Here is a 23,806-nt window from a genome sequence, read left to right as displayed (position 1 = left end):
GTGGTGGTAATGTAATCGTATTCGGCGGAAATACGAGTGTATATGTCCGAAATAGAGTACGGACTTTGCGATGTGCGAAATTCCTTATTGATAGTGGAGTATGGACCGGCAAGAGCATTTAAAATGCAGTCTTTGATTAATGGTTCATATTGAGTAAGTTCCTTTGTGTCAATCTGTGAAATGATAGATTGCACATTAGCGTTAAAGATAAAGGCGGGTTCTTTGCCTTCGAAATGAAGGTCACGTAGTTTCCGCATGATAATAGTGATATCAGTGGCTTGCATGGCTAAGGTCATAGCTCTTTGCAATATAGTAAATAGAGGTACAGAGGCCTCTTGGGCCTGTTTGACCCATTTAGGATAAAAATCCTTTTTAACGTAAGTGGAAAATAACCACTGGAGGCCAAGTTCTTCCCAGTGAGAAGGTGTTCTTGCAGCTACGCCATGTTTATTTGGAATTAGATCACCATATTGAGCTGATTTGAGATGGTCCATCAGAGTCCTAATCCAATTGGAAAATTCACCGGTACTTGAAATAGGGTAAAGCGGTGATGGATTTTGAGGATTTAATGCATGAGGAACATCCCTATAGTGATTGACAATAGGTTGCAATGGCGGCTGGGAAAATGTTTGTGGAATTGGCAAATGATTATTATACATTGGTTGTGAATACACATGTGGCGAAGGTGGGGCCGACATGTGGGAAGGGGGTGCCATATTATGGTTCATGGCAGGATATGGGTAATAATAGCCTTGTGGTGGGGGCATCCCATAGTAGTGATATGGATATGGTGCATGCATGAATGGAACGTTTTTTGGAGTGGATTGTTCATACATAGAAGGTGGCACCTTATCCTTGTTAGATGATGTTGATTTATTTGGACCAACAGTGGTACTTGCCTCTTGTTGAGGGAAGTTGAATGACTGAATGTGGGAAGCGCGTGGGATATCATGTAAATTTAGATCAGCAAAGTTGTTGATAAGTGATGGTTCACTTTGTTCATGAGTCCTCGGATCTGGAGCAGCACTGGTGTGAAGGCCAGTATGCGTTGCTCGGTCGCTACCATGATGAGATTTTGGGATCTTATCTTGTGGAGCAATATCAGATTTATATGTTTCAATCATTTATTAATAATATACTAATGTTTCTTCGGTTTTTTATTATATTATATATTAAAAGTAGTATTTAAACTAATACCTAACATTCTTGTCATTTCATGTCCTTTATATAATTTCTCATTTGGACAGAAATATTATCTTCACATAAGAACCGGAGATATTCAGACGTAGTCGGATAAGCCTATTCTAATCATAAATTTTTCTAGAATATTCTACAACTTTTCTATTATTTTCTAGAATCATATTTCGTAATGTTCCATAGAGTTCCAGAACTTATGTTCTATCTTGGATCTGCTCTATGACTAATCTTGCTCTTAATATTCTTATCCTATGCATCTATAGAATATTCGGTTCCAGCAAAAATAACCAATTTCGATTATGCAAAGTTTTAAGTGATAAAAAAAAAGAGGCAATAGTATTCTATTTTTTGAGTCTAAATTATGGTAATGCGACCAAGATTGGAAAAAAGTTCCTTTTTAACCCTATTTTCTAAAGTATATTATTTTCTTAGATAATCTCTTAAATAATTACCCAATTTTTGAGCACCTTGTTCCACAGCATCCTTAAGCACTTGTAAATCATCATCAGTACCAACATTAATATCAATGAATCCATTATTACCACCACGACTAGAACCTCTACCATATGCATTAACACTCGATGAACCACCATCATTAAATTCATCACTACCATCTTCATTATTATTTTGATCTTCACCAAAATAAGATGATGAAGAAATAGAAGTTGCATTATCAAAAGTTTTCAATTTTTCCTTAGCTTCACGTGCAGCATCTTGATCATAATTACCACGACCAAACAATTGATCCGATGAAATTGCCTTCGAATCAGAATACCTTTCTGCAATCTTACCTGTATATTTAGGTCCCGATGCAGCTCTTTGTGCCTCCTTTTGTTGTTTAGCTAAATCATTTGCATCATTCATCGTCATACCGAACCCTAATTTGGCTAATTTGGGTTGTAATTCAGCTACTGGTTCATTAGAAGTGTATGAATCTGGTCCTGTGGAACTTTCTAAAAATTCATCAAATTCATCCTTTGGATATTTATTCGTATTATTGTTAGTATTATTATTATTATTAAGTTCTGTAAATGATGAATCATTAGAACCAAATCTATTACCGCTGCTGCTGTTGTTGTTGAGTTTAGTATATAGTGATGAAGGTGCAATATTTTTTCTTTTACTTTCTAATATTTTTTGATCCTTATCTTCTTCAGCTTGCTTTTCATATTCATTGAATAAATCTTCAGCATTTGAATTGTCAATTTTCTTGGCTGTAAGTCTTGAAGATTTCCTTGTAGAAGAAGATAAGATGGAATGTTTCTTACCTCCTAAGATATTATTATTATTATTATTATTACTGGCAACGGGTTTCCTTCTTTGACCAGATAAGATTGATGAAGATCTTGTAGTACTTAATTTCGATCCAGTATTAGATGGACTTAATTGCTTTGGTGTAACATCAGATGATGATGTTGTTGGTTTTTGCCAAGTTGAAAAAAAATCATCAACACTATTTTCCTTAGATCCAGGAGTTGAAGATGAATCTGTTAAAGAATCACTATCAGCAGCGGCAGCAGCATCATCATCTTGTTCAGTTAAAACCAATTCTGATGGATATAACGTCATATCTTTTCTAACCTTTTTATCTAGATGATCTTTATAACGTTTAGCAACGCTACTAGTATATTTGATTTGAGCATTAACGTTAGAAGTGTTTAAGAATTGTTTCCCATTATTTTTCAAAAAAAATTCACGAGCCTTATGATTCCCACCTAATTTAAATCTTCTTAAATTGTTAATAGTCCATTTATCTAAAGTGGAAGATTTAACAAAAGTGATATGAACACCTAGATTTCTATGAACAGCAGAACATTGAATACATAACATGACACCAAAGGGTACAGATGTCCATGTGGGATTCTTATTACCACAATCGAAACAAACCCTATTTTCTAGCTTGGTAGCCAATTTTTGAAAGACTTTTTGTCTGGTTTCATCATTGACGAAAACTTCACCATCATCATTACTCATTGTGTCAGAAAGATTCTCAAAGAAAGAAAAGGTCTTGTAATGTTTGGGGGGTATCTTAAATAGGAAAAAAATAGACGGTAATAAAAATTCCTATCCTATACTTGCTAACTGGCTCTTTGGCTTTTATTTCCCCTGTATTGTTTTTGTCAATTCAACAAGGTACACGTACACTTTTAGAAAACCTTTGTTTTGTTGTTTATTTTCAGATTTCAAGATCTCCCAACGGAAAGAATGATTTTTTTATTTGAGGTTACCCGGGACTGGGAATCTCAAAAATTTTGTGAAATCTGACAGAGAGATAATCTTATAGTCTTATGTTTTGTGTAAGTACATAAATATATGGCTCTATATTGAAATTGATTAATTCAGATGGTAATACATATAACATTACTTCTTATGAGCAGACATTGATTGAAAACTCTTGTACCTTGGCACTATTTAATTCAGTGTGGTTTCTCTAAAAATAAAATAACTTAGGAGAAATATAATATTGATATTGATATTGATATCCCACTAATACAAACTCGTCAATGTTAGCATTTAACTAGTTGGTTTTCTGTGGCAATTCCGTAACTTCTCATACTCATATTGGTAAGAGTTAGTTGTATTATGCCCCAACATATTATGTACAGCAAATCAAATATTAATTGTATTCTATCAAAGATTTCTTATAATTGTTATTCAAACATCTACCATGTATGTATGTATATATATATTCATTTCATTCTATAAAACAAACCAGTCGTTATATAAATATATTTATTTTCTCATTCTTGGACATTAAAATTAAAATTAACCTCTAGCGTTAATTTGAGCAGTCAATTCACCTTGTTTGATCAAAGATTGAGGAGCATCCATAACTGGCAACATAACTTCGATGACTCTAATTCTAGAGTTAACATTGAATTCCTTGTTTTCACATAATTTGTTCCATTCACCAGTGGTAGCAACTCTATGGTTTTCATAATCCTTAGCACCGAAAGTTTCTAACAATTTCAAATGTTCCCAACTTTGAATTTCATTATATTGAGCAGTTGGACCATGAATCAATTTTTCAATAGTGTAACCATTGTTGTTTAAAATAAACAAGTATGGTTTCAAATTCCATCTAACCATGGTGGAAATTTCTTGAACAGTCAATTGTAAAGAACCATCACCAATGAAAAGGATAACTCTTCTCTTTGGATCAATTTCTTCAGCAGCGAAAGCAGCACCTAAAGTAGCACCAGTGGTGAAACCAATGGAACCCCATAAGACTTGAGAGATACCGTAGGTGTTGTTTGGGAAATGAGTTTGGTTAATACCGAAAGCAGAAGTACCCGTTTCAGTGATGACGATATCACCTTCTTGTAAGAATTTACCAACTTGGTTCCACATCCATTCTTGTTTCAATGGAGTAGAGTCAGCAACCTTCTTGTTAGCTGGAATACCTGCTGGGACTGGGACAGGTTTGTAACCTTTAACAGCAGCTGGGACAGATTTCAATAATTTTTGTAAGACAAATTTCATTTGAACACCTGGGAAAGTAGCGTTTCTAATCTTAATGTGATCAGAGTGGAATTCAACAATGTTCTTAGTCTTGTAAGAATAAGAGAAGGAACCAGTGTTGAAATCAGATAACAAAGCACCGACAGATAAGATCAAATCAGCAGATTCAACAGCTTCTTTAACTTCTGGTCTAGATAAAGTACCAACGTAGACACCACCGAATCTTGGATTTTGTTCATCAATGGAACCCTTACCCATTGGGGTAACAAAGGATGGGAATTGAGTGATGTCAATCAACTTTCTAGTTTCAACTTTGACATCGTGTCTGGAACAACAAGCATCAGCTAAGATGACTGGGTTCTTAGCGTTCTTGATCAAAGATAAGACTTCTTCCAAGACTTCAGCTTCAGCTTCAGCATCATTTGGTTTCAAAGACAAGTCAATTGGAGTTTCCAATAAGGAAGCTGGAACTTTCAAGTCGACCAAGTTAGCTGGTAAACCTAAGTAAACTGGTCTTTGAGTGACATAAGTGGTTCTAATACATCTGTCAATTTCAGCTGGAGCAGTGGCAATGTCAGTGACCATAGCGGTAGTTTCAGAGATGTTAGCAGACATTCTGTGGAAAACAGTGAAATCACCGTTACCTAAAGTATGATGCAACAATAATTGTTTAGCTTGAGAAGAGATGGATGGGACACCGACAACGTGTAAGACACCAACGTGTTCAGCGTAGGAACCAGCAATACCGTTTAAAGCGGATAATTCACCGACACCAAAAGTGGTAATGATACAAGACATACCCTTAATTCTGGCGTAACCATCAGCAGCGTAAGCAGCGTTCAATTCGTTAGCGTTACCAGCCCATCTCATACCTGGGGTTTCGTAAATCTTGTCTAACAAGGACAAGTTAAAGTCACCTGGTAAACCGAAGATGGTGTTAACATTGACTTGGGATAATCTTTCGAATAAATAACGACCTAAAGTAATTTCAGACATGATGTTTTTGATGAAATTTATGTTGGTTGGGTTATTTTTTAAAATAAAAATAGGGGAATATAAAAATATAAACAATTAATGGAATAAACTTGGAAAGCAATCAAATGAATTCATTTACTTGGTTTATATATGAATTTAGTAAAGCATTTTAACGCATCAATGAAACAAAAAAAAAAAAGAAAAAATATTTCAATTAGCCATCTCAGTTCACTCCTAAAGGTACCTTACGTACGTACATAAGCATTACACACACAATTGTACGACCAACTTAATGATTTAACGTGCATAAACTTAGTCTTGATTGTGCTGTCAAGAAATTTTGCATAATTTTTTATGCAAATATTCGCTCTTTCGCATTAACGTTAGCAACACACGCGAACGCGTATGGTGTTACCATTAATGTTTATTTGTTTATTATACGTACATGTATGTACCAACCGAAGCAAAGCAGATGTTGTTGTTACGCGTGCAATATTATTTTGTATTGTGTTATGTATGGTAGGTAGTACGTACGTATGTCGTACGGTTGATACCAGCTATGATAGAAGAAGAATAGGATAACATCACGTTCCCCGACGGGCCAAGAAAAGCGAGATATTTCTCACTCCGCCTTCAAATGAATGAAAGGAGTCCGGTCCGCGGAGTTTTTCCCTTTTTCCCTTAAACGCATATTTTATTCAAAAACAAAAAAAATATTCAGGATTCCTGTTTTGAAGAACGTCTTTGTAATTTGCATGATTTATGCATTTAATGGCAACTGGACATTTTTTGGAATCCTTGAATTGGAAACACGAAAAAAAAATTATAAACATTCTCCGGGTAATAGAATGTCAAGGTTTTTTAGAAAAGTTGTTACCCGGGACGTAACCAGGATAAAGAGCGGGTAACCCCTCAACCCGGGTAAAATACGGGCAAAATCCGTTTAACCGGGAAAAACCCAGAATGAGAAGCGCGGATCCAATTAGACAAAATGATTAACACAATACGTACAACCCTACACATAGTATAGTAAAGTTGTTTCATAGGAAAATATTGTGTGTAAACTAAACTGTTGAAATCTATTAAACTGGAATTAGGTGAAATGGAGGTAAGGGAAAGTAAAAAAAAACATACGTACGTACGTACATACAGACATACATACGGCTTTAACAAAAGTGTTAAAACTGTAGTTGTGTTCTCATAGGTAAGAAGTACATTAATAGAGAGGAATAAGAGTAATTACAAATTAACTTACTATATCCAGAGGTTTTGCACTACACAATCCAAGAAGTACAAAACAATAATCATCTTCGCTTACTCAAATAAACAAAAAGAAGTTTCTATCGCTCACATCATTAACATCTTGAAACTCAACGAAAAACCCATTAAGATAATATATTCAATATAACAAATAACACGCCATGAATGCCTCGAGAATACTCTTTTGTTCTCCACTGATCAAAGCTCGAGTGTCTCATATGGGATTATCGCAATTACCCATATTAAAGATTGCATCACAACAATCGCAAATCCACTATAATAAAAGATCATTTTCAACATTTACTACGAATAGAAATATCACACTAATACAACGCCAACGCCGATTGTATTCCGATTCTAAACTGCAGAACGAAACAATATCTACTTCAACTGATTCTAACGCATCTGCTGCATCTCCAGCGTTTGAAACAAAACAACAACAGGAGCAGCAACACTCAACGAAGGGTTCACCTTCTTCTTCTTCTTCTTCTTCTTCTCCTTCCTCAGGTGCTGGGACTCCACCACCTCAACAGACAGCAGTCTCCCATGCCATATTAGCAACACAAGAACAAGAGGCAAACAAAGATTTGACAAATCCAGATTCTCAAGCAACCTTTTATAAACTATTATTACAATCAAATTATCCACAATATGTAGTGTCAAGATTTGAAACTCCAGGTATAGCATCCTCTCCAGAATGTATGGAACTTTACATGGAAGCGTTACAAAGAATAGGTAGACATTCTGAGGCAGACGCAGTAAGACAAACCCTATTAACTGCGAGTTCAGCCGGTGCAGTAAATCCATCTTTAGCATCATCTGGTTCAAATTCTAATTCATCTAGTTATCATTCCACTTTCCCATCTTTATATTCTCCATTCTATGGATCAAGAAAGGAACCATTACATGTCATAGTCTCAGAATCTACTTTCACTATAATATCAAGATGGATTAAATGGCTTGTTGTATTTGGTCTTTTGACATACGGTATCACTGAAGGTTTCAAATATATAACAGAAAATACCTCCTTATTGAAAAATTCAGAAGTAGCAGATAAATCAGTAGATGTAGCCAAGACAAACGTTAAATTCGATGACGTACAAGGTTGTGATGAAGCTCGTGCTGAATTAGAAGAAATCGTTGACTTCCTTAAGGATCCAACTAAATATGAATCATTAGGTGGTACTTTACCTAAAGGTGTTCTATTGACGGGTCCACCGGGCACTGGTAAAACATTATTAGCAAGAGCTACAGCAGGTGAAGCTGGTGTGGATTTCTTTTTCATGTCAGGTTCTGAATTCGATGAAGTTTATGTAGGTGTCGGTGCTAAAAGAATTCGTGAATTGTTCTCACAAGCTCGTGCAAGAGCTCCAGCTATCATTTTCATTGATGAATTGGACGCTATTGGTGGGAAAAGAAATCCTAAAGATCAAGCATATGCTAAACAAACTTTGAATCAATTGTTAGTGGAATTAGATGGGTTTTCACAAAGTACCGGGATCATTATTATTGGTGCTACCAATTTCCCTGAAGCATTAGATAAAGCTTTGACAAGACCTGGTAGATTTGATAAAGTTGTTAATGTTGATTTACCTGATGTTCGTGGACGTGCTGATATTTTGAAACATCATATGAAAAAAGTTACATTGGCATCAGATGTGGATCCTACTCTTATCGCTAGAGGTACACCAGGTTTATCGGGTGCAGAATTATCTAATTTAGTTAATCAGGCTGCAGTGTATGCATGCCAACAAAATGCTATCGCTGTAGATATGTCACATCTTGAATGGGCCAAGGATAAAATATTAATGGGAGCAGAAAGAAAGACCATGGTCTTGACAGATGCTGCAAGAAGAGCTACAGCATTCCATGAAGCTGGTCATGCAATAATGGCTATGTATACTACAGGTGCTACTCCATTATATAAAGCTACCATTTTACCAAGAGGTAGAGCATTAGGTATTACATTCCAGTTACCTGAAATGGATAAAGTTGACACTACCAAAAAGGAATGTTTAGCCACTTTAGACGTTTGTATGGGTGGTAAGATAGCTGAAGAACTCATATATGGGAAAGATAATACTACAAGTGGATGTGGATCTGATTTGAAAAGTGCTACTAATACAGCAAGAGCAATGATAACACAATATGGTATGAGTGATGAAGTTGGCCCTGTTAATCTTGCTGAAAATTGGGAAACTTGGTCAAATTCAATTCGGAATGTAGCTGATAAAGAAGTTATAGAAATATTAAAAGAATCTGAAGAAAGAACAAGGAAACTTTTGACTAAAAAAATATAGAATTACATAGGTTAGCTCAAGGGTTAATGGAATATGAAACTTTAGATGCGAAAGAAATTGAAAAAGTTTGTAACGGTGAAAAACTAGAAAAATTGAAATCTTCAACGAACACGGTCGTTGAAGGTCCAGATAGTGATGAAAGAAAGGGAATGGGTGATAAATCGAAAATCCCATCACTTCTGTAAACAAATGGATAAAATTACACCAGGTTGGCCTTGTTATTGTTCTACAGAGCACTATGATATAAATTAAAGACATAAAGCTATCAAGCAAATAATTAATATATTTCTACATTAAGAACAACATTGATAGATAAAAGTACAAGACAATATTAACGTAAATAATAAATAATAAATTATATATCTATCAGTAGTAAAAACATTGGAGGAAGTGATAATGACAGCTTTATCATGTGCCTTGGTGGCGCCTGATTTTATTTGTGGAGCTTATGAAAAGTATCGTTATAGAGAATGGCTCTCATAGATGTCGTCACCTTTCAACTTCTGTTGTATCTATAATTAATAGAGTATAATCTCTAGGCAAAAAAGGGGATACGTTGGTATGAGCAGTTACTGATGGTCACTGTTTTGTTTTATATGAATTTCAAGTAAAAACTCTATATACTTTAGAAAATCTTTAATAATTTTCTATCTTATTATTCAGTTCTTTGCTTCTTTTGTTCAGGTTCTGTACTACTTCCAGCTTGCTGTTGTTTCCTTTTCAAATTCTGAATTAAGGCTTTAGGATTCTGGCAAAAATAGTTCTTGGCGGCAATTTTCCTTGCATCTTCTGTGGAGACCGTTTGTAGGTTTTCAATAACATCTTTACATTCTTTTATTACAGATAGTAATACTGTTAAATCAATGGAATTCTTCTTCTTCCTCTTCACTTCATTACCGTTATCATCATTATCGTTGTCGGCGAATTTCAATTCTAAATATTTCGTTATTAACGGCTCATCCTCAATTAATAACACAGCCAGTGTGATTTGTGGAGGTGTATATAGATATACAGCATCTGTCAGCAGGGCTTGCGTGATTTTCTTCTTTGTTCTATCATAAATTTGACCCATATAATTCAAATCAACTTTACCATGTAAAATATTCTGAATATCTAGGAAAAACCCATGTAATGGTTTATAAGGATGATGAATTAAAAGTGTAAACTTTAAACTTTCTAATAATTTAAATTCATATTTTAATATTGACTCTCTTGTAGATTTAGCTTTTTTAGCAAAGGAGTCCACGCTAATGAAATAATTTTCTGCTTTACAGGCCAAAAACACAGTCGTATGAACTAAATTCTTGGGATCAAATTGCATCACTGAGTTCTCTAGAAAAAATTTCCTGAAAAATGAAATTGATGTAGCGATTATTTCGGTAGGTAGATTCAAATGTTGTGATATCACTTGAACTTTCTTAGCGTAAAAATCTATCAATTTTAATTCTTCCTCGGTTGTCAAAGGTACAGCTTTCGTATCTAAAGCATTGAGTTCCTCTGGAGTAAGATCATTTAGTGCTTTGAAATCAAACAGGTCTTTCTCTATCGTTTCAACAGCCAGTTTATTTGTCATGTCTCTTTTCTCCCTCAGATGTTCCTTCGAGAAAGACCAAAATCTGTATTGTGAAGAATGCCTATATAACTCATCATCCGTTATTCTATTATAGTTTAAAGGCTTATTTGAATCCTCAGATTCAGTGGTACCATCAGTAGCAACAACTTCTGTTCCTGCAGCATCAATTTTGGATTTCTGGCTTGCAGCAGGGGTGTTTTCCTTCGATGTAACCACCAACGGAGAGGTGTCTGACATTTAAAGATGTGGTTTGTTATTGAGGTGCTATCCAGATAATCGTCGAGAATCGTTGTAATATACTATATAGACACCTTTCTTGCTGTGTTTTGCCTTCAAACTACGTTCTTCTTTCTAAGTTGTTAACTTTAAACGGTGTATATTAGAAAAGCGCTGCAAACTTTCAGGGTCCAAGATCTATTATTATGCTGACAGTGATAACATTAGCATTTTACATGAAAGAGGAGGGTACATACAAGTGATAATAAGATATCCCAGTCTTCGTTGATGAAAGCTGTTGAACATTTTATTAAGTTTATGATTTCGTATCCACTATAGTACACTATTGCTATTTTTTCTTTTGCTATCGTTCCGTCCTCTAACTACAACGTTGGTGTTCGATTTGTTTGCTATCTTTCCTTTGACCTTGCTGAGCAAGTGCAATAACAACTACAGAAGAAATAGATCAAAATCGTTAAGAGAAACCTAGTTTAGAGAGTTAGTTATCCCTGTCTGAACACATCATATCTACGAAAACGACGTCTCTCGCAACCGTTTAAACTCTTTCAATTTAAAAACTAACTTTACCATATTCCATTACTAGTTAGTCAAAGTAGGAGCGCTTTACGTCCAACTGATACTAGAGTTTGCCTTCATATCTCCTTTTCTACTTCCTATATTTACAGTGCTGGTCATTGATAATCAATTGTACTCCAGTACTTTTCTCTTTAAAAAAGTGACAATAAAAATTTGAAGAAATTTGTCCCCTCAAACCGAAGACATAAGAAAGGGAAAGTGTCAGGAACACTAAAAGAAGCCCCTCCCCCCAACAAGATTCTAAACCACATATCTGTCTGACAATATTTACTACTATCCCCCATATATTCTAATTTTTTTATAACCGTACATTTTTAAGTGTTCGAAATAAAATAGTGTGATTTAAGGGTACCATAAAAAAATAAGAAAGTTTGACTGTTAAAACAAATTTAGAAGTTAGAAGTCAGGATATTTTCTTTTTGTTCAAACATTATTTCTTTCTCCACTTTTACTCAAAATGTCATTTCTTAAAAGAATATTTTTCAAAGAACGTCCACCAATAATTACTGCCACTGAAGTTGGGTATATAAGCAGTAATTGTGACGTAGAGACCTATCCATTGACTTCCACTGAAACACATATTGATAATAATATTAATATTGATACCAACAACACTGAATTATATACCAACGATAGTAATAATAATAATAATTATAATAACGATAATATACCGACTATCGGAGAACAAAGAAGACAATTAAACAAGACATTTAATAAAGCTACAATTACAAAATATCTCCTGGCATTTATAATGATAGCAGGTCTGATTGCATTAGCAGCCGTTGCTTCGACTATAGATTTATCTTCAGCGTTCTCGAAAGGAAAAAGCTCACAATCTATGGATGAGGATATCAATAATATACAACCAGAAACGCCGAGTGCTTACAAGGAGGGTATTATTTCTTCTACATCAGACACAAATAATCCACATGTTTTAGGATACGATCCAGAAACAAGAAAGTCCTCTAAGAAATTATATGAACTGATGCATGATTTCGATACAGCCTACTACGATGACGAAAATATGATCCTTGGTACAAACCTATTTTCAGAAAATGTTTATTCAAGACAACCATATGTTGCTAATGGTTATATTGGTTCAAGAATTCCAAATACTGGATTTGGTTATGCATTGGATACCCTTAATTTATTCACTGACGCAGAAGGTTCATTAAATAATGGCTGGCCATTAAGAAATAGAAGATATGCTGGTGCATTCGTTTCTGATTTTTATTCATTACAAGAAAAACTAAATTCAACGAATTTCCCTGAATTGGATAACCACGGTTATTCTACTGTTATTTCATCAATCCCACAATGGACAAATTTACAATTCTCATTAGATAACGGTTCTATTTGGTTTAATCCTCAAGAAATTGATAAAACTGACGTTTCTAATTATCAACAAAATTTATCAATGAAAGATGGGATTGTTACTACCGATATGGATTGGATTGACGGTATGATTCATGTTAAAAGTGAAATTTGGGCTCATAGGAAAATTTATCCCTTAGGGATGGTATCATTGGAAATTTCATTGAATGTAGATAGTATTCCTGATGGGTTTGAATCTGTTGATTTGGACGTTTGGGATGTCTTGGACTTCAATACTTCACATAGAACAGTATTAAATGATATAGGTTACGATGATGACGGAATTTATATGGTGATCGAGCCTGATAATGTTCCGTATTCTAATGCAGCACTTTATTCGGCATGTACACTTCAACTGGAAAATTCGACTGAAGAACATCCTTTCCAATTTGATGAGGATAAAGATCCATTAATGAATACGAACGAAAGAATCTCGAAAGTTAGTCATGTTACATTATCAAAAGCAAATCCAAAGCTAACAGTGCATAAATATGTTGGGATCATGTCAACAGAATATAATAATGATGAAAAAAATGGTGGAGCATCTAATTTAGATTTAGCAACCAAGGTCGCAATGAGTAGCAAAGGCTCTTATGATTTATTATTATCAACTCATAAGAAAGCTTGGTATGCCCTATATAATGATGCATTTATTGAAATTCCATCAGATAACTTATTGGAAATGACTGCAAGATCCTCATTATACCAACTTCTAGCTAATACGAGAACATATAACGTTTCTGAGGAAAGAGGTTTACCATTAGCTGTAGGAGGTTTGTCCTCCGATTCTTATGGTGGGATGGTATTCTGGGATTCAGATATTTGGGTTCAACCAGCTTTATTACCATTTTTCCCACAAATAGCCAAAAATATAAATAATTATAGAAATGCTACCCATGCACAAGCAAGATTAAATGCAAAACAGTACGGTTATCCTGGTGCTGTTTACCCTTGGACTTCCGGAAGATACGCTAATTGTACATCGGCTGGTCCATGTGTCGATTATGAGTATCATATAAATGTTGACATTGCAATGGCCACTTTTTCCATATATATGAATGGTGGTAAGGATGTCGATGACAACTATTTAAGGTATACCACATGGCCAATGGTAAGAGATGCAGCCGAATTTTTCACCGTTTATGTGAAATATAATGCAACGTTAGGAAAATACGAGACATATAATTTAACTGATCCAGACGAATTTGCTGATCATATTAACAATGGTGCATTTACTAATGCAGGTATTAAGACTTTATTGAAATGGGCAACAGATATCGGTAACCATCTAGGGGAGTATGTCGATCCTAAATGGATGGAAATCTCTCACAATATATATATACCAAGATCCAAATCTAATATTACTTTAGAATATTCTGGTATGAATAGTTCTGTTGAAATCAAACAAGCGGATGTCACCTTAATGGTATACCCTTTAGGTTATATTAACGACGAATCAATTTTAAACAATGCAATAAAAGATTTATACTATTATTCTGAAAGACAATCTGCATCAGGTCCAGCGATGACTTATCCTGTTTTCGTTGCCGCTGCGTCCACCTTACTAAATCACGGTTCTTCATCACAAAGCTATTTGTACAAATCCGTTTTACCGTACTTAAGAGCGCCCTTTGCCCAATTTAGTGAACAATCTGATGATAATTTCTCAACGAATGGGTTAACTCAGCCAGCTTTCCCATTCTTGACTGCAAATGGTGGCTTCTTACAAAGTATATTGTTTGGCTTAACAGGTATTAGGTACACTTATGAAGTTGACGAAGCAACTAAGAAAATTAACCGTGTCCTAAGATTTAATCCTGTAGAACTGCCTTTACTACCAGGTGGAATTGCCATTAGAAACTTCAAGTATATGGATCAAGTTTTAGATATTATCCTCAATGATCATAACGGTACCATTGTTCATAAAAGCGGTGGGAAACCCATAAATATCAAAGTACCAAATAGGAAACTAATCCATGATCGTGATATTGATTTATTTACTCGCGACGAAAAGAGGGAATCTTTAGAACGTCGTGACCAATATGAAAAAGAGGATCCTAACGATACATCGAATGATGCTAAGGATAGTACGAAATATGGAACCTCATACGTATTACATCCAGGTGAAGAATTAACTATCCCATTGTTTAAGCCAGAATTAAATATTGAAGGAAATATCGCTGAAAGTAAGCAAATTACAAATTTAACCGCAGGCGTTCCAGGGGACGTTGGTTTCTCTGCTCTTGATGGTAATAACTACACTCATTGGCAGCCTGCTGATAAGAAGGATAATGCTAGACTATTAATTGATTTGGGTGAAGATAATATAAAAGAAATTAGGAAAGGAATGATTCTATGGGGACAAAGACCTGCTAAAAATATATCTATTGCAATTTTACCTCACACAGATACCGTTGAAAATATCTTTACTAATGTTTCTAAAATTTTGGAAAATTCAAAGAATGCAGAAGAATACAGAGAAGGTGTTATCGACTTATTGAACGAAAATAATATTTCTGTTCAGTCTACTTCTTCTACTGGCGAGGTAGAAGCGAATACTGACTTACAATCGATTATTAGTTGGAAAACCGATGATTTTGATGAAGTCTTGGAACGTTTCCCAAGGTTAGGTATTCTAGGTGAGAATTTTGTTACCATTCTACAAGATTATAAGATTGAACCAAGTGAACCATATTATGAAGAAGTGATCAAGGAATCCTTGATTGAAATCCTTCCCAGTAACAAGACGGAATTTTCCATCGACTATAGTAGAATACATATCAATTCTACGAGGAATAATACAGAAATTGGTGAATGGAAAAAAGCTAGATATGTTTTGCTTACGGTTCATGGAACATATGATGATGATATAGATCCAAAAGGTGCTACAATAAAAGAGATTGCGTTTATGGAACAGTAGATGCTCTTTTCTTTATGGCTTTCAAGTTTGTTTTTTTATAATTTCTTTTCTCAAAAAAATCTATTCTTTATATAATGACTATTCAATAATAATTTAATACAATATCTTAAATCTTTCCCCTATCATTCCTTTAATCTACATAATTATATCGTATATCGATAATGAATACTTGCAATAACATGATTTGAACGTATATAATTAGGTAACATTCTTCGTTTGCATAGGCAATGTGCCGCTTTTCTGTTACAATTTGTAATCGACACTCGTGAAACTTTAAAAGAAATTTAATTAGCTAATCCTGATAAGATTTTGGGATCTTATCTTGTGGAGCAATATCAGATTTATATGTTTCAATCATTTATTAATAATATACAATGTTTTCTTCGTGGTTTTTTATATATTATATAATTAAAAGTGTATTTAAACTAATACCTAACATTCTTGCATTTCATGTCCTTTATATAATTTCTCATTTGGACAGAAATATTATCTTCACATAAGAACCGGAGATATTCAGACGTAGTCGGATAAGCCTATTCTAATCATAAATTTTTCTAGAATATTCTGCAACTTTTCTACTATTTTCTAGAATCATATTTCGTAATGTTCCATAGAGTTCCAGAACTTATGTTCTATCTTGGATCTACTCTATGACTAATCTTGCTCTTAATATTCTTATCCTATGCATCTATAGAATATTCGGTTCCAGCAGTATCTTTGTTTTTTGTTTACTTTTCATATCCATAGCTTAAAGCTAAATTCAAAAAGCAACTACAACAATTAATATGATTGAACGTCTAAATATAAACAAAAACTGAAGCCAAACACAAAAACACTATTTTTTTCACAAAAGCCCCAAAACGAACCTAAAATTCTTCTACATTCATAGCTATGTAATTCGGTCTATTTATGCATACTAAAAAGGTGATTTAATGGTTATTCTAAAAAGGATAAGAGGAATTAAAAAAAAATAAAATGCGAATTGTGTGGATCGAACACACGACCTCCAGATTTCTTATGACCGAAGTTTAAACTTCAGTCTGGCGCTCTCCCAACTGAGCTAAATCCGCTTTATTTTCTGGAAGAATGGTTCTAGAGGAAATCTCATTCATAGCACTCGAGCACATGACCTCCCCTATTAATTTAAGTTCCTCAGAAGGGAAAATACACATCAACGTTACCGTTGCATTATAAACTCTATAAACTAGATATTGGTCAATTAAGTTAGGAGTGAGTAACTTTCCAGTTGGTATCAAAAGAGAAAAAGAGTAATACCCAAGAGGAACATATATTGCAATTTAACAGCTATGTCCGACTTTACAGCCAGTGTACATTCGCAATTGAAAAAATTAGATACTGTATGTTGTCACCCAAGTTTGTTTACCTCAATCTAAAAGGATCGAAATAGGTCTCAGTTTAGATTCATCAGGGGGGCCAGTAACCATAATACTAACAAGAATTATCAATAACTTATTACAATCAATTTTTTCAAATTTAATTGAATATTGTATGATATTATATCAACCAAGAAATTATCAGGCAACAATGCCTTAGGCCAGCTTGAGAAAACTTTAAGGTTACCAAAATCCTACATTGTGGTTGGAGCATCATTTGCCTATCTATTATTAATCTTTGTCAATGTAGGTGGTATTGGTGAAATTCTTTCCAATTTTATTGGTTTTATCATTCCAACTTATCTATCCTTAATTGCATTAAGAACCCCTGAAAAGAAAGACGATGAACAACTATTAACATATTGGATCATCTTTGGGTTTTTGAACGTCATCGAGTTTTGGTCTGGTGCTATAATCTATTTGATCCCATTTTATTGGTTTTTGAAAACCATCTTTTTAATCTATATATCATTACCTGTTACTGGCGGTGCTACCTTGATTTACAAAACTTTTATCCAACCAATTAGTGACAAATATATCCTAGGTAAAGAAAAGACTAATATGGCTGGAAAGGCATCCTCATCCTTCAAAAGCAATTTCACTTCTAAGAGAGGTGATGGTATTAGAGAAGCTGTCGACGAGGCCAGCAGCGGTAGAGCTACTGGTGCATCTCCTTATCAAATGTAGGCATTGAGCTAATTTTCTCAACTTTTGGATGTCCCCTTTATCTTTTACATCTCCTTTTCTTTGCAGGTCTATTAGCAAAAATGTAAATAAAAATGGCTATACTTAAATAGTATCTATATATGTTTTAACAATGTTTTTTAGCCTTAACAGTATTTTCATGTCATTTTTCCCCATCTATTTTCAAAGTAAAAAAAAAAGTTTTATAAAGTTTGATCAAATTTATGATCGAATTGTTCTGATAATTCTGAACCTGTATCGTTACTTTCGAATGTCAATTTGAGTCTTAATTTCAATTTCCCAGTCCCCGTTACTTTCAGTGATTGTCTAATTATTGAATGTTTTGGAAAGGTATCATTATTTGTTGTTGAACAGAAAAGTTGACCTAATGTTAATTTTTGGGTTTTAGTTACAGCACAGAATGTCTTCAAATTATTTATAGATATGAGGGGCTTGAAATATAATTCCATTTGGAAGAACCCTTCTTCATGAGAAATTAGTTTAGAATAAACTTCGATATTCTCACTAGAATGGATCTCTTTCGCATCATCTGGTAGCGTTATTATTGGTTTTTGTTGTTGTTCTGTAGAACTGCTATTATTATTAGTAGTATTAGGTTGGAGAAGTTCTTGAAGTAGATTAGCAGGTTTTTCTTTCTTTTGCTCTTGTAGCTCATCAGTACTATAATCCAACAAGTCCAATAGAAGATCATTTTTCTTGGTTTTACCTGATTTTATCTCCATAGTGGCTGCCGTATCAATTGAAGGAGATGCGCTTGAATTCTCAAAAATAGGCATTGCACTTAATAATACTTTTTTCACATTCGCTGGTTGGTTGAAAAGAATATCGTATTGAACTGCTTTCAATTGAATCATTAAGTCAGAATCTTTAGTTCTATTCAGTATTAGTCGTCTCAAGTTTTCAATACAACGCTTATCATTTAGTTTAACTGATAATTTCAGAGCCGAAGTTAATAAATAATGAATTAACGTCTTCGCACTAACATCTTTATCAATTCTATAACTCTCATCCATTTTTTGTAAATATGAGGCTATGGTAAATTCGTTAATTACTTCATGATTGATTGCCACATTTTTATTTAGTAAAAGTGAATCGCTATATTCACCGAGACACCAAATCGAGACAATATTCCATGCTATATTATTCTCCGCAATTTCATCCATCAAAGTTTCTGGTTTCAATGAAATCAATAACATTCTTGAAATTAATTGAAATTTATGATCTATATTTTCAGTATTGTTGAATGAGATTAAAATATCGTTAATGGTTTCCATATCAATGAAATTACCTACAAGTTTTAGAATTTTGATTAAAATTTTTAACTTCCAAATAGAATCATCACTTGGATTCCCCGTTTCCTCAGCGATTGAGAATTTTTTAAATGCAACAATCAAAGAGTCGATAATTAAATGAATCATCTTTTCCCAATCATCATTAAAATTTTTGAATTGATTTGCATATAGGTTTTCCAAGAAATTCATGATTTCATTGATTAATTCAATTAAATTTCCGTTATTCAATATAGCGAAAAGTAATTCAATGGCTCTCATTTTAATGGAAATATCATGATCATTAAGACAGTTCAAAATGAATTTCTTATGTCTTTGAACAGATTCGGGATCATAAGGTATCACCTTTACTAATGAGTTCAACGCGACATATTTGGTATTATTATCTTTAGCTTTCAGAAATGTAGCTAATGTATTGATCCCTAACGTATACAATGGTTTCATTTCAGTTTCATTGAAATTTTTCAAGGAGAAAATTGATCTTGTTGTTTCATAAAGAACAACTTTACCTGGACCAGTAGTAGAGGAAGTATTATTGGCCACTTGAATGAGCACGTTAATGAACTTATCACCATGTTTTGATATGTCATCAATTTCTTTAGGGAAATTGAAAAATAACGTCAAAGTATAAATTAAGTCACATTGTAAGAATGGGTCAGCTGTGCCTTGAACGTTAAATTCTGGTGTAATATCGTTCATTAAACCCAATAATTTTTCAAAAAGAGTTGGTATATATTTAGAAATGAATGGTATAACCTTAGTATTGTAATTTTCAATCTCATATTGGTCATTATTTCTGGAAATTGAATCATAACTCAATAGTATTGCTTGAAATAATTTAGAAATACTTAATAGAACACCATGATTCATCCTGAAAAGATTTGAGTCAAGACAGTACTCAATGACCTCTAAATCTAAGATCTCTAATAATGAAGAGTCCTTAGTTATTAATTTAGCTAGACATTGTAGGCATTTTTTCATGATTAGCGGTTCTCTATTAAACTTGGAATGTTTGATAATTTTTTGCACATCCGGGAATAAATCTCTAGCCAATTCAATAGAAGTTAAAGATCCGAGAGTATTCAAAGCTAATGAAACGATATATCTATTTGATGGATGATTCAAATCATTACTTAGTATATTTGTTAATAATGTCAATAAGTCCTCGGATTCGTCCAATAATAAACTTGTTGATAAATAACCCAATCTTTTATCAACAAAATCGTCTGAGGCAATCAAGTTGATACATTCAACTTGACCAAAATGGGTCTGTTCACCAAGGATGTAGAGATATAACAACTTCTGAATGTTTGTTCTTCTCTTGGAATGAGATAGATGATCGTCTCTTAATTTAGTTCTCACTTTAGCTGATTGTTTAGTAACAATTGCTCTTTCATCAGCTAAAGTTTTTGCGCCTCTAACATCTTTGATAAAACTCTTCAAGGAGGAAGCTGCCTTCTTGGAGCTTGAAGTAGAAGATGATGCCATACTGTATATGTTATAGTGGGTTTCCTTTCCTATTTTTCTAACGAGCTCTCAATTCAAGCTAATCTGTGGCTGGTCGAGATCTGGGTTCTTGATAAAGGAAACGGGTATAACGCTCAAACTGCCAGTGTATATTCGAACGCCTTCGTTCCAACAAACACTCCAAGCTCAATCGTTCAGCAAAATAATAATTTGTTATTTATTCAAAAATATACTGGATCTCAAAAGTATGCTTAACGTTACATAATTTCAGTTTTCTTGGAGAGTCGCGAAATCATTACCACCATTTTCAGGGTAACAGCTATAGTTCAGATTTATTGGAAGTAACGTTGTGCGTTTTCACTGTTGAACAACAATGCATAAAGTATAATAATATGAATTTGCTAGAATGTTAACTTCGAATGAATGTATACTTTTTTAATGAGAATAAATAAATAAATAAATAAATAGTTTGAAATTAAAAATTATTATATATTACAGAATTCTTTATGATGTTAATATTATTAAATAATGCTTATGCGCGTTACATAAGAACGCAGGATGCTGATTTCATTAGAGTACGTACTCATGGAACATTTGTCTATATTTCTTCCAGCCTTTCAAATTATCCAATGTTTCGTTCAATTCTATTATTTCCTTAGTTGGAATATACCTATCTGTAGTGAAATCCATATCTTCATATTTGACAAATCTATCTCTCTTGACAAGCCACCATATTATGAAACAAACTGGGAAAACAAATAATTCCAAATAATAGGAAAAGAAATTGGAAACATTCCATGGTGCAAATGCTGACCAACCTTGGATCAAAATGATAAATGAAACGAAAATGATAACGAAATATGGTCCATATGGGTAAGTCCAATTCTTATATATCAATTCATGAGTCTTACCTTGTTTCTCTAAACCTTTTCTAAACCTAATTGATGTAATACCAATACATAACCAAGCAATTTGATTAGAGACACCGACAATATTTTGTAACCATGTCCATAAAGTACCAGCACCAATGAATGAAGCACCAAAACATAATGCACCTACCGCGGCTGTAATCAAGACAGAAACGTATGGAACTTTATTTCTATTTGTTCTTGATACAATACGTGCTGGAAGAAACCCTTCTAACCCCATATTGTACATGATTCGTGAACCAGCAAATAAAGCGTGATTACATGCACTGATAACACTAGTCATGATAACTGCATTCATAAAGGAACCTGCTCCTTTGGTTCCAGCCATTTGGAAGACTAAAGTGAATGGAGATGTAACGATAGATTTACTATCTAAACCTGGATAATCATATGGAATGTTCATAGCAATGAAAAAAGTGGATCCAACATAAAATATTAAAATTCTCCAGAACACGGTTTTAACAATTTTTGGAGTATTTCTAATTGGATTTTCAGCTTCACCATTAGTTAAAGTGATTGATTCAGTACCACCATATGCAAAACTTGCACTAACAAATAAGGATGCAAAACCTTTAATACCATCCACAAAGGGTGCTTCACCACGTGTCCAATTTTTGAAACCAATATATTCATGTTGTGGATTTTTACCTACATTAACTACAATGGATAATATAAAGAAAATGATGATGGCAATGATTTTCAACATTGCTAACCAATACTCAGCCTCACCATAAAATCTAACGTGAATAACGTTTAAACAAACCACTACGAACCAAAATATAAGAGATGCAGCCCAATATGGGAAACCATGTTCACTAGTTTTCCAATAATCCATAACCAATTGTAAAGCAGTCAAATCACTTGCTACCGAGACAGCGTCATTAAACCAATAATTCCACATTAATGCACAAGCGAATGATTCAGAACCAAATTTTCTTGCGTATACACAGAATGAACCACTGATTGGCATATATGTAGACATTTCACCTAGGGCAAGTAAAGTTAAATAAACGACACCACCCATGATGGTATAATTCATAAATAAAGATGCTGGACCACCAGTATGTAATGATTTTGAGGTGGATAAATAAAGCCCGGTACCAATGATACCAGCGATGGAAATCATGTTCACCACTCTTGGTTTCAATGCTCTTGTTAGATCTTCACGAATATTAGCTTCTGGATCATAATTTTCATCTGTAGTAAATGAAGGATCTAATTCACACACTACATGGTTCTCCTTCGGCGAGAGATCTGTTTTATAATAGTTTTCCTCTATATAATCTGACGATATTGATTTCACCATTATTGTCTTATTATTTACCGTTGTAGCTTGATTAAATATGAACAATTTTTCAACGTTATTGGGCGGAAAGAAAATAAAAATACATATTATCTATCGTTTTAGTTTTCTCATGTCATTATTATATATATTATACATTATCTACTGGATTCAAATGTGGTGCTTCTTACTAGAATCATAAGTTTAACGACGTTTCTCCTCATTCAATGAAAATTACGTAACACACACATAGAAAGAACGCCATTCATAAAGCTTTGCAAGCATTTTTTTTCTACCATTTTTTTCCAAAGTGTATGTATGTTTACTATTATGTGTAAAAAGTCTTCGAGAAGCAAAAGAAAAATGTGAGATATGCGGCAACGCGCCTTTGGGAAAACACAATAAGGATAAAACTGTGGCGGTGCTCCCTGTGCGTGGAGACATAGTTAGCCGTTTCCAAGAAAGACACATTTTTTTCTCCTTCTCTCAGTAAGGGCTCCGCTGACTCCGCGTTTTACAATCAAATTGTACGCATACGTAGGTGTCAAAGTCGAGCTTTGAGCTCTTTATCCCTTACAAAAAACTTCTTGTCTCTATATATCAATGAGTCAAGAAACCCCTCCGATCTCATTTTTAAGTAAAGCAGGCCTGGGACGGAGTAGGATTAATGGATTGAAAAGACTAGGATAGGGGTGACAAGTTTAGAAAAAAAGGTAGGGTAGATATACAAAATTTGAGGATTAAAAAATGCGTTGGTCTATTTCGGTCATGGATTGGGACAAGGATTGAAATTAGATTGAAACAATACTAGTGGTATAATATGAATTTTANAGTATATATATATATATATATATATACTAGTTACT

General features: G+C 33.9%; 9 protein-coding genes and 1 non-coding gene across 10 annotated transcripts; 3 read left to right on the top strand and 7 right to left on the bottom strand.

Moving 5' to 3' along the window:
• Positions 1–1,124, bottom strand: NDAI0A01420 (gag protein; the record flags this gene model as incomplete). The annotated part of the gene is made up of 1 exon (XM_003667495.2): positions 1–1,124. A coding segment is annotated over one exon (1,124 nt), but the record flags the coding sequence as incomplete, so codon positions are not given.
• Positions 1,125–1,617: 493 nt separating this feature from the next.
• Positions 1,618–3,171, bottom strand: GLO3 (ADP-ribosylation factor GTPase-activating protein; the record flags this gene model as incomplete). Its single annotated transcript, XM_003667494.1, has 1 exon — positions 1,618–3,171. The coding sequence occupies one exon, from the start codon at positions 3,169–3,171 to the stop codon at positions 1,618–1,620; it is 1,554 nt and encodes a 517-aa protein (XP_003667542.1).
• Positions 3,172–3,963: 792 nt separating this feature from the next.
• On the bottom strand, positions 3,964–5,655 carry NDAI0A01400 (alpha-keto acid decarboxylase family protein; the record flags this gene model as incomplete). The annotated part of the gene is made up of 1 exon (XM_003667493.1): positions 3,964–5,655. The coding sequence occupies one exon, from the start codon at positions 5,653–5,655 to the stop codon at positions 3,964–3,966; it is 1,692 nt and encodes a 563-aa protein (XP_003667541.1).
• A 1,400-nt stretch (positions 5,656–7,055) lies between these two features.
• Positions 7,056–9,194, top strand: YME1 (i-AAA protease YME1; the record flags this gene model as incomplete). The annotated part of the gene is made up of 1 exon (XM_003667492.1): positions 7,056–9,194. The coding sequence occupies one exon, from the start codon at positions 7,056–7,058 to the stop codon at positions 9,192–9,194; it is 2,139 nt and encodes a 712-aa protein (XP_003667540.1).
• Positions 9,195–9,849: 655 nt separating this feature from the next.
• Positions 9,850–11,004, bottom strand: CCL1 (TFIIH complex kinase subunit CCL1; the record flags this gene model as incomplete). The annotated part of the gene is made up of 1 exon (XM_003667491.1): positions 9,850–11,004. One exon carries the CDS (start codon positions 11,002–11,004, stop codon positions 9,850–9,852), a length of 1,155 nt encoding a protein of 384 aa, XP_003667539.1.
• A 1,033-nt stretch (positions 11,005–12,037) lies between these two features.
• ATH1 (alpha,alpha-trehalase ATH1) lies at positions 12,038–15,874 on the top strand (the record flags this gene model as incomplete). The annotated part of the gene is made up of 1 exon (XM_003667490.1): positions 12,038–15,874. One exon carries the CDS (start codon positions 12,038–12,040, stop codon positions 15,872–15,874), a length of 3,837 nt encoding a protein of 1,278 aa, XP_003667538.1.
• A 976-nt stretch (positions 15,875–16,850) lies between these two features.
• NDAI0Atrna6F lies at positions 16,851–16,944 on the bottom strand. The gene is given in 2 exon segments: positions 16,851–16,887; positions 16,907–16,944. It is a non-coding gene; the product is annotated as a tRNA-Phe (tRNA).
• A 237-nt stretch (positions 16,945–17,181) lies between these two features.
• On the top strand, positions 17,182–17,955 carry YOP1 (Yop1p; the record flags this gene model as incomplete). Its single annotated transcript, XM_003667489.1, has 2 exons — positions 17,182–17,232; positions 17,404–17,955. 2 exons carry the CDS (start codon positions 17,182–17,184, stop codon positions 17,953–17,955), a joined length of 603 nt encoding a protein of 200 aa, XP_003667537.1.
• A 200-nt stretch (positions 17,956–18,155) lies between these two features.
• On the bottom strand, positions 18,156–20,750 carry APL4 (AP-1 complex subunit gamma; the record flags this gene model as incomplete). The annotated part of the gene is made up of 1 exon (XM_003667488.1): positions 18,156–20,750. One exon carries the CDS (start codon positions 20,748–20,750, stop codon positions 18,156–18,158), a length of 2,595 nt encoding a protein of 864 aa, XP_003667536.1.
• Positions 20,751–21,299: 549 nt separating this feature from the next.
• On the bottom strand, positions 21,300–22,964 carry NDAI0A01340 (uncharacterized protein; the record flags this gene model as incomplete). The annotated part of the gene is made up of 1 exon (XM_003667487.1): positions 21,300–22,964. The coding sequence occupies one exon, from the start codon at positions 22,962–22,964 to the stop codon at positions 21,300–21,302; it is 1,665 nt and encodes a 554-aa protein (XP_003667535.1).
• Between the last annotated feature and the right edge of the window lie 842 nt (positions 22,965–23,806).

Source organism: Naumovozyma dairenensis, chromosome 1, assembly GCF_000227115.2.
Source record: "Naumovozyma dairenensis CBS 421 chromosome 1, complete genome".
NCBI classification, from domain to species: Eukaryota; Fungi; Ascomycota; class Saccharomycetes; order Saccharomycetales; family Saccharomycetaceae; genus Naumovozyma; species Naumovozyma dairenensis.
Note: the sequence above shows the minus strand (reverse complement) of the source record. Positions and strands in the feature narration are given on the sequence as shown.